This window comes from Alligator mississippiensis, chromosome 4 (genome assembly GCF_030867095.1).
Source record: "Alligator mississippiensis isolate rAllMis1 chromosome 4, rAllMis1, whole genome shotgun sequence".
Lineage (NCBI taxonomy): Eukaryota > Metazoa > Chordata > Crocodylia > Alligatoridae > Alligator > Alligator mississippiensis.
In genome coordinates, this window is record NC_081827.1 from 9,387,606 (window position 1) to 9,398,648 (window position 11,043).

At 44.5% G+C, this 11,043-nt stretch overlaps 1 protein-coding gene across 3 annotated transcripts in view; it reads right to left on the reverse strand.

The window, feature by feature from the left end:
- The window catches only part of LOC106737583 (interleukin-2 receptor subunit alpha), a 33,910-nt gene extending 23,563 nt beyond the window's left edge, over positions 1-10,347 (reverse strand). For 2 of the 3 annotated variants that reach the window (XM_019487599.2, XM_014607488.3), the window contains exon 1: positions 10,054-10,347. In XM_019487599.2, the coding sequence (XP_019343144.1) occupies positions 10,054-10,120 (67 nt within the window). In that variant the 5' untranslated portion in view covers positions 10,121-10,347. Of the gene's footprint in view, positions 1-1,574; positions 1,740-10,053 lie in introns of those variants that run through there. The other variant, XM_019487600.2, reaches the window with a different exon arrangement.
- Between the last annotated feature and the right edge of the window lie 696 nt (positions 10,348-11,043).

Below are 11,043 nucleotides of genomic sequence, written 5' to 3' on the forward strand. Positions count from 1 at the left end.
TGTTAGGGGGTTGGGGGACATCACTGGTGAGGAGAGGCTGAAGGAACTGGGCTTTAGTCTGGAGAAGAGAAGACTGAGAGGGGTTTGAATAGCACCTGAAGGGCGGTTCTGAAGAGGATGGAGCTAGGCTGTTCTCAGTGGGGGCAGATGACACAGCAAGGAGCAATGGGCTCATGTTGCAGCAAGGGAAGTTTAGGTTAGATATTAGGAAACACTTGCTCACAAGGAGGGTAGTAAAGTACTGGAGCAAGCCACCCAGGTTGTGGACTCTTGATGCTTGAAGGATTTTTAAGAAATGGCTAGACAAAGCCTTGGCTGGGATGATCTAGTTGGGGATGGTCCTGGGGTTGAACTAGATGTGACCTTCTGAGGTCCCTTCCAACCCTCATTTTCTATGATGCTATGATCTTTCATACCCTCTTGGGATGCTGATGACTTTGCCAGACATGCCACACTTCATCACCTCCTCACTACATTTTCAAACATGTCTTCGAGCTTTCTCTTGTAGCATTCCTGTGTGAGAGTAGCACTCCATAAATACGATGTGGCAGCTTACCGGGTGCTTACCGGCAGCCCAGATTGTTAGCTTGAGCCCAAAGGGCTCAGGCTCCCATTTGTAGAGGCAGTTTTCCCTTCTCCGCCAATCAGGGCAAGGTAGAAAGAAGGCAGCCCTGCCCTGACCCAGGAGCAGGGGGAATAGAGGACTGGAAAGGGAACTACCCCTCAAGCTTCCTGATTGGTCCATTCCCAATCTGGGGCGGAGCCTCCAGAGGGAATAAAAGTCCATGTGCCAAGCACATGGGTGGCTTTAATGGGGGATGATGCAGAGGGCTGCAGAAGAGGCTGGTTGAGCTGACCAGCAAGGCGGAGCAGTTACCCCAGAAGAGCCCAGAAGATGCCTCTGTCGACCAGGGAAGCAGCAAGCAGCTGCATCCCAGCCCCATTGTGGGAGGAGCCACAGAGTTGGTGCATGAGTCATGTACAGAGGGTCCAGGAGCAGACAGGACCTTGGTGGCTGAATGAGGCAGTGCAGGTCTCCAAGCCTGTTCGAGGCAGCGCGCATCTCCAACCCTACACAAGGCAGGAGCCCAGCCCCTTCAGTTCCCAGAGCAGTGCATGGGGCTGGTGGAGAGCTGACGGGACCTTGGCTGCTGCACAAGGTAGTGCAGGTCCCCAACCCTACACGAGGCAGGAGCTAAGCCATCGGTGCAAGGATTGGTGCACAGGGCCACAGACAGGTCGCTGCAGCTTCACGAGGCAATGCGGGTCCTGGTGCACAGGGCAGTGCACGGTGAGCTGAGGGAGGGCTCATAGGCCCCGGTGGCTGCACAAAGCAGCTCGGCCTTCCTGCCGTAAGCAGTGACCGGATGGGTCAACCACCCCTGCGAGGAAGGATGCTGGGAGTCGTGAGTTACACAGGGAAAGGAGGTTCCCGCAGGAAATTAGGGGCCTTCCCCACTGCAGGTGATCAAGGAGAAGCCCCTTGAGGTGTGGGGACGATTCACCCCTGGGCCCAGGGGAGTCTAGGACCCCGGTTTGTTAGGGGTGGTGTCATGGTTATGGGCCCCTCCTACCTGAGCCATCTGGGAGAGGGTAATGATGTCCTATTAGGTACTGGGATCTGTCCCTGGGCTGCCATTTCTCCTTTGGGCAGAGCTGCTGTGCCACTGGTTGTGGTCTGGCTCCTTATGCCACTAGGATTCTGCTTGTTATATTGCATCCGTATTGTTGCTATTCGAGACGACTGCAAGCTGTTTGTGTCTGAATCTATTGTATTGGTTATTTTTGCACATGTGATGTAACCTTACTGTGTTCAGTTCAATTATTGTCCTGTCACTGCCAGGTATTCCTGTTGTTGAATTGATGATTAACCTGAGTTTTGTTATTGTATGCTCCTTCGCCTGTTGAGGGGCAGGGGCTGTACACTGAACAGGAAGCCACAGAGGATTAGGCCTGTGCCTAAGATAAGGGTGAGTAAGAGTTATGGTTGGTGTGAATCTAGATCTGTAAATGATGTGTGTGTGTTTCTGTATGTATGTATGTATCTATCTATAGATAGATATCTATAGATATCTTTATCTATCTATAGATATCTATATATATCTATCTATATATATATATGTATTTAGAGAAATATTTTTATGTAAGTTTATGGTTATAACTTTTATGTTGTGTTGTATCATTAAACCCGAAAATAGTTAAGTATCACTGGGTGTTCTGGTCTCGGCTTTGGTTTTGCAGGGATAGGAGGTGAGCTGGCCTGCAGCTAAACTGCCACGCTCCCGCAGCATTCCCGCACCCACTGACATCCCTTCAACTGAAGAGGGGGTATACTCTGCGTACCACCCGGGTTATATCTACAAGGCTAGCTCATTAATCTCCTTCAAATCCCTCCTTGAAACTGCTCTTTGCTATGATGCCCACAAAAACCCCCCTAACAATGGTTGGGCTGCTTGGGGGCTCAGATCACTGTCCCTACTGCTGACTGATATTGTTTCCTTATATTTCTCATTGATGTCCTCCTCTTGGCTCTTATCTTATATTTTGATGGCAAGCTCTTTGGGGCAAACGGTGTCCAGGTCTGTGCTTGTCTGGTCTGTGCATGAAAGAAACCCCAGGCAATATTGCCATGTAAATACGACTACTATTTCTACTACTACTACTACTAATGCGATTCACCTAAATGGTTTAAACGTCAAGTCTACAGGGCACTCATTGCTTTGGCTTTTGCAATACTAGACTAGTGCTCAATGCAATTTTTCCCTCTACTCAGACGCAGGAGGGTGACAATTCAATTGTGTGCTCCTCTTAACCCTCCCAAGTCATGTTCAAGTAAGGTAGGGAGGAAGATTGCCCTCTGTGTTGCTGTGTTTTCACTTGGGTTGCTTGGCCCTCTCATGCACTAGGGGCTCCTGGCAGACATCATCTCCTCCTAACAGGCTGCCTGGGTGCCACCCCTCTATCCCCATCTATTTCAGGAGCTTTCTGCAACTTCCCCCTGCTTGGGGCTCTGTGTACACCCCCACCATTCCCTCCCTGATACCAGGATCTCTCTTCTTCTGAATTTCTCCCAATGCAACAAAGTCCTCCCATTGATGCTTACGACATTTCCTGAAAAGTGGGGATTGATCAACGGCTATCATGTTACAGACAGACAGACGGGGAAGTGCCCTCACGTTGAGTGTAAGCATTCCCAAACTGAGTTAACATTTGTTAACTGCACTAAATACAAAATAGTTTTTTAGTACAACTTGTTCTTTTCCAGTTTCCCCCACCATTCAGCCCATCTGCAGGTTTATTAGGACAGGCCTCAGAATGGTCCAAATCTGCTTTAGAAAGTGACTTTCTGGATGCGTCTCTGCATTTTCTGTCATAACGAGGACATGGAGCACTGTTAAAATGATCTGTGCTTTCTCACACAGCTAATGGTTTAATTCTAGTTGTGGAACACTTCATACAATGTCTTGTTCCACTTGGTCATAGATTTGGGGCCAAAAGAGACCTTTAAATCCTCTGATGTTACCCCTTGTGCATCACAGACCATAGCATTTCATTCAGTTGCTCCATGAATTGATTATATCTATATATCTACATCTCTATCTATATCTGTGTAGCGATAGATAGATAGATAGATAGATAGATAGATAGATAGATAGATAGATAGATAGATAGATATAGAATAGATTATTCTATAGAATAATCTTAGAAAAATAGGTCTGAAAGGGACCTCCAGAGATCTAGCCTGAGGCATGATCATCCCTATCCAAACCATCCCCCACACACACACATATCTAGAGTATATTATATACGTGTGTGTATATTATATACCCATGCACCATATAACTCATATATGAGATGGTGTATTTGTATTGAAAATGATAATATCCCACTATACAAAGGGTATGTCTCTGTGTCTTGAAATAGCCACTTTCTTTCACCGTATCATGACTTCCTTGTTAAGCTGTTATACTGTAGCTGGCTCCCATGTTTGCTTTTGGCTTTGTTGTTCTGCTGTCGTGGAGCCTATCTCTATATACAAGGAATGCTGTAGGAAGCAATAGTGTTTGCAATAGTTTAAAACTATCTGTCAATTGGTAGGGGGCTGAACAGGATTTAGACCCAGAGTTGGTCACAATTGGCCAGGCAAGCCTTCAAGTCAGTAAAGAGCTCTCCGAAAAATATCCCTGTCTCCTATACCAGTTCATGGTTCAAATTTGCAGATAGGACTGGGAAGGACCATGTCGGTAATCTGGGTTAGTCCTGTGCAATTACAAGCAGAGGGAATAAAGGGAAGTCCAAAGGGATGCACAAGAACATCCACTCTGCCCCACCAAAACTCAGCACACCACAAGCCACAATCCCCACCCCTCAATGCTCTGTAACAAACTTATCATCTTTAGCACAAACAAATTTTAAGCCTCAAAAACCACAGTGTGCCACCAGAAAAGAGCAAGGGAGATCAAGGGTGCTACCATCAGAGGAAGATCAGAAGTGAACACCTCTGAATGCAATCTTTATTATCATAGGGCATTTAACTTAAACGGATCCCCAAATGCTTTACTAACTTTACTGAGTTGTACAAACCACACGTGTTTTCCTCCTACTGCATAATTATCTTTTCTTCATGTACCCAGGATGAAATATGGCAATAGCTGAGGAGTTTATGGTAACTCTAACAACTGGGACAGATTTAATGAGACATTTTGGGTATGCAGAATGTATGAACCTACGTTCCAAATTTGTGAGGGTATTGAAACCAATGCTTTTATTTTGGCATAAGTGCCAGGGGATTTTTAATGGTGAATTTACACTTCACTGGGGACATGTTTACTTCAGGGTCTAATACAATGACATATTCTCAGAGGAAAGAGTGACATCTAAGTATCACTTCCTTCATTGCGTGGGACTGTCCTTCAGCGTTTCCCGTCCAATTAAGTTGTTCCAAAATATATAAGTGGTAGAAATCTGACAAGAGCGTGGTTTTTGAGTATTTGATAGTAACAGGGCTGGTTTTATACAAGGATACAGACCAAATATTTTTGTCCAGAATAGGTGAGCGGGGAAATTTGACATTGGGTATTTTTAGTGTTAGGTGAAGACAAAACTGTGAGTCATGCCATAGTACACTAAACTAAGAATTTCCTTTCTCTTGTAGGTGTGTGTGATTAGATTTTACATGGCTCTGACACTAAGTTTACAGCTCAGATACAGAATAGAATATGTTTTCCAAGTACAAGTTGGACATCAAGGGATGGGGCGGGAAGCTGGCAGTCCTGAAACCCGAGGCAGAAACCATGGGAGAAGATAATGCAGCAGAGATGAAGTGAGGAAAGTCTTTCTCAAGAGGCAGTGAGAACTCAAGGCTGGGTCAAAACCCAGAGATCCCTTCAAAGCTACCTAAAAAGCTCATTCCACGCAGAGGTCTGATGCCATCTCTGCAATATGATCATCTTCCGAGCATGGTCTCCTACAACTAAAACTGACAATGGATGAAGAGAACGAACTGGTACCATCTACTGGACTGACATGGTAATAAGCTTGCTTCAGACGCCAACCCCTTTTGCTTAAATAGTTTGCATAGAAGAAAAAAAGGGAGCCTTATAGAAAGTCTGTTATGTCTTTACTCCCCACCTCATTCCCCACAACAAATTGTTTTGGCTTGGGCTTTATGAATAGAATAGTCTTTGTATCTTATCCAGCATTGTAAGTGGCAGTGGGATGTGAGAAGTGAAGTTTTGGGGAAAGATACTCGGTTTGGAGGTGGTTACATTTGCGGTTTGGGTTTAGCATCATATATGTTAAAGACATAGATAGATAGATAGATAGATAGATAGATAGATAGATAGATAGATAGATAGATAGATAGATAGATAGATAGATAGATAGATAGATAGATAGATAGATAGATACAAGACTCTGATAAGAACTAAGATCCTTCCTCGAGGAGGTTATGGTCTAACTGAGACAAATCCCATGTAAATGAAAGAACCCGGCACAGGAATGAATGCAAACACAGAGCAGCACTGGATGGGAACTACTATGCCTGTACTCTGCTTCTTTGAGCATCACCACCCATGCTGTCTCTGACTCCAGTCCTCACCCAGGCAGCCAGGCTAGTGACCAGTGACTGTAAAAGGGATCTTAGGAAGGGATGTTGAAGAAAAGATGGAAAGTTTTGGATACAGAGGAGTTTGTTCAAGCAGAGAACGATATGGGAAAGATACAATGAAAGAATGTGAGAATTTGTTTTATTTGGTTCTTCTTGGTTTATTCTACCCTTCTTGCTATTGTGCGAAAGCCAAGGGGATCATACTTCTCCAAGGTGGCTGCTGACATGACAAAGGGTGTAGGTTGTAGCCGTGTTGCTCTGAGGACATAGTCAGACAAGGATCTTTGGGTTAGTCTGATTCTTTTATTAGACCAACTCAGATATTCAAATTTTGCTGTCGAGGGCATTGACAGACTTACGCTGACATTATAACACCAGTCACCGCTATAAAGTCCTTTGTCAGTGGTCTCTACAGAGAAGCTAGGGACTGAATAGGCATTATTCTCTAGTATTAACCATTTTTGTAATCTGATATAGGTTATAGCATTTTATAAAGGATAGAAGGGAGCAGATTGCCAGCTGTGGTGGATTCACACTAGAAACAGATGATAAAAGACAGGACCATAGTGACAAAATTGTATAGACCAAGGAGAATTCACTGGCACAGAGAATAAGGCAGGAAGGGTGCTGGGAAGGAGAAATTGTTGGAAGGGTGTGTAGGAGGAGAGGAAAGATGTGGACAGCAAGAATGAAAAGATATTCCCTCAAAGTTTAGAGCTAGAAGAGGGAGAGGAGAGAGGTGAGGGAGAAAGTTCAACAAACCTTGCACAGCGGCAACGGACCATTGCATCTGGGATGAGAAGGAGATCCTGTCATGATGGTAGATCCGGGGCAGAGGAAGTTTATTGGAGTTATCAGTGGTGGTAAGGAAAAGGTATTAGGAGAGAAAATAAGAGACCAGGGCAAAGCAAACCTCTTATCTTAAAATGGGGGTAGGTCCTGGAGAGTCCTGGTCTGTAGCATCTTCTGCCTGTCCAGTCTTGTGGGGCAGACAAAGCTGTAAGCATTTGCCTCCTACAACTAGGCATCCAGCGGATTGAAATAAGGTGCCTTGTTTTCCAGTGAGCTCACTGAGAATAACATGGATCTGGTGGGTATCATCTTGTATGGCATCCTGATGCCCCTAGTGATGTGCGCCGACACACAAATATAAGGAGAGCGTATTTTTAAATCCATCACAGACTTCAATGAAAATGCAAGAAATTAATACTTGCCATGCTAACTACGGAGAGCTGGTGCCCTGCATCTGAAAATAAGTTCTTTCACTCTGATTTTAATCCTGTCTCATTTTAAGTCACATATCCATAAAATATATTTCCGTAAGATCAACCCTGAGATTGTAAACTTTCTGGGGCACGGACCATCTTTTTGTTCTTTGTTTGTATAGCGCCTTACACAAAGTGTCATGACTAGGGCTTCATGGTCTACTATAATTCAAATAATAAATAATATGGTGGGGAACAAATACGGTCCACTGAACCAAGAGTCTAGGATCAGGGGGTCTCTTACCATCTCTGATACACAGGGGAGCTTTAAATAACTGAATGATATCTCCATACCATACTTGCCTTATATATAAAGTAGGGAAATGGTGCTTGCCCATGTTTTATAAAGCAGCTAGTTAATTAATAGACTTTGTTGCCATTGGAGGTCGCAGAGGCAGAGAAAATGGACAGGTTTAAAAAGGGATTAGACTAATGTATGGGGGACAGATCCATTAGTAACTCTTAAATTGAACAGTCAGGGATGCATCTTTTGACATCCCTAAACCAATGACAGTGGATGCCAGGAAAGGTATGACAAGGATCACTGTAGACATGATCTGCTCGTATTTCCCTCCTCCACAGCATCTACTGCTGCTGCTGCCAGAGACAGGACTCTGGCCTAAATGGACCATTGCTCTGACCTAGTACGGCACTTCTTATGATCACTGTGGTGTCTACAGATAAAAAGTGCTGTGTAAGAGCTAAGCATCCTTATTGTCATTCATGGTCCAGCGATACTCATTATTGACAATATGTTTTCTTAGAAAACCTGCTGCTATATATGAACTGCATAACACAATCCAAGTTATGCAGCTGAACTGCAAACCTAGGAGAGCTGGGAGAATGAAAATAGGGTGTCAGGTATAGTGGAGGAGCAGTAGTTACAGATGCAGTGCCGTAGCAATGAAATTTGGTACCCGGGGCAAAGCCCGCGGTGGCAGCCCACCCTCGCCGCATGCACACGCACCCTCCATGCTTGTCCAAGAGTGCCCTTCCCTCGCCCCCCCAAATGAGCCCATCCCTCGCCCCCCCAAATGAGCCTCTTGCAGCTCCGTCCCACACCCTGCCCCAGCTGGGCAGCACCTTTGCTTTGGCACCCAGGGCAGTTGCCCCACTCACCCCCTTCCGACCCCCCCAAACTTGCTACGGCACTGTAGAGATGTTTTCAATTTTGGCCCAGAATTTGACCGTCCCCTTTTACATTGCTATATCTTATTGCAGGACTCCTTGCTATCCATTACATGTTCCCCATTGGAAAAAAAAATCAACAAAACCAGCAGTGATAGCACTTACAGACAACCCTACAATAACAAACCCAGAGGGACACATATTTTGGTAAAAAAAACAAGATTTCAGATTCCAAAGCAGTTGAAAATAAAGAGAACCACAAAAGGAAGTTACAACTGTTGTAAGCCTGTGAATTAGGAATTCATCAGAAGTACAAGAAACAGAAAAGAGGGGTAGCCCCGCAGCAGAGATGTGTGTGGAAAAATCAATGAAGGTTAATTAGGCATATATTTAGCTTCATTGCAGAATCCAATTGCAGAATTCAGTACAAAGTGCAACTATTAGACACCCCTCAGTTTTTCCACCCATCTAAGAAATGTTTCTGATAAATGCTGTGCTGTCAGCAAGAGCTTGTGCAATTGTGTCCCAGGGCACAGTAAAACAGAAAATGCTATATGCAGGACTTGACTCATTCCATAACTCATCCCATTTACATATCCCCTGCTGAACATTGCACATCGATGGTGTCTCAAACAGCATTTAAAAAGAGGCCAGGAACAGTGGCATTGCATTTTGCCATTAAGATGTCTCTTTTAATAAAACACAAGTCTCTTTATGGGGGTACAGTCACCTCAAGAGGGAGTGGTTTTGTCTCAGCTGACTAGGGAAGCAGTTGGTTTCATTGCAAGTGATCCCATGCACTCACAGTGGTCCCAGTACAATTTCATGGTCATTTAGCCATGTCTCCATTTCATCCGAGGTTGCTTCCCTAGGTCCTAGTCTATATGATCGTCTTTGCTCCTGCCTCTGGCTTTTGGAGTCCGTCAGACCCCTGGAAGGAAATGACCTAACAAGCACTTTTGCATTCAACCCAGTTCAAACTCAAACATAGGATTATATTTCCAACCTATTCCTCACATTCAGCCAATTTCTTAATGCATCTGCCCTAGTTAGCAATCCCATTGTAAATTTACATCAGCTGCTGAAAGATTCATCCCACAATGAATGGGTAGAAATGCTGGAGTGAAGGAGCGCATGTTGTATTAATGGCATCTGTAGCAAACCTGGATTATACTGGTTCACTAATAACAGGTCCATCAAATTCTCTTGCAGAGATATTGGCATTTCGATGTCTATGTGTAGCTTTCCTAAAGTCTCGTGTGAAATGGAAAAAAATTTCCTAAGAGCTTTTAAAGCTAGATGTGTGCCAAGTATTCCTTTGATCTGCCTACTGTTCCAGGGATGGGTTAGAGGAGCTGTACATTACTCAAAAGATTTCACCTGCTCTGGACCGTCTCCAGCTGTTGGTTTGTGAGCGCCCCTGCTCTTTCTATTCACCTCCTTAGAATAGCAGGTTCTCAAACTATTTGCTTTTTCCCTATCATCAGGTGGCAAGAAAGTCAGTCACCCGTGACCAACCAAGCAATAGCAAAAGTAGCAATGGTCTCTTACCTGCTCCACTTCCAGTCCCCGCTATGGAACCGATTATGACCCACATCAAAAGGAAAGCATGCTCCATGTAACTTGCTCAAGTCTTTTCTCCGTAGCACCAAGGATGAGGAGGAGGGTTTTCAAAGAGTAACAGGCTTTTTGCCTGGTGAATCAGTGATGTCTCCCTTTATTAGAGCATAATAAGAACGTGTTTTGAAGGTTCAGCTAGGACATTTCTCTCTGGTCAGCAAATCATTGTTTTGCTGGCTAGATCTGCCTGAGAGAATAAAGCTGCTCTCTGTTCAGGTATTACTAACTTTCATCCAGGAAATCATGCTTAAGGCTCTGCGAGACAGAGTTTTGCTGCAGTAGGTAGGAAGTGGTTTGACACTTCAGAGTATGTGACAGTTATTGATACCATCACTGCTTCTCTTCAACTCTGGGGTCAGTAGAGGGGGGCAATATTTCAGCAGCAGGGGTTGGACCCCTGAACCCCAGACTGGAAATTTCTCTGTCATTGAATAGCTACATAGGAAAAGAGAACTCTCTCCAAAGAAATGTCATTGTCTCACTAAGACGCTGTTTGGGTGGTGTCTGGTTTTCTGGCGTGGGATAACAGAGAACCCCTCTCTCGTGCCATCTATTGCAACCATAAGGAAAACAGTGCTCCAGGAGTTGTTGTTGGTTTTTCCCTGATTTTTTTTCTGATAAAAGGGGCACTTTGAAAATAAGTGTCTATTATATGATTATTTTTTAAGGTTAACAACTGAAGGATGAACTTCTTAAGTTCCCTTGATTCAGTCTGAACCAACATTAGTTGAAATGGGCTTGACTGTTTGGGAAAGGGGTTGTGTTTTCCCATTCCTAGAGTATTTTCCACCCTCTTGGCAATCCCAACATGAAAATAATTTATTGCAAAGCAAGCGGGGATGAGGGAGAGATGCTGAAGTCAACCGAAAAATGGGTTATAGGTAGGGTAACCATATGTCCTGGTTTAGCAGGGACAGTCCC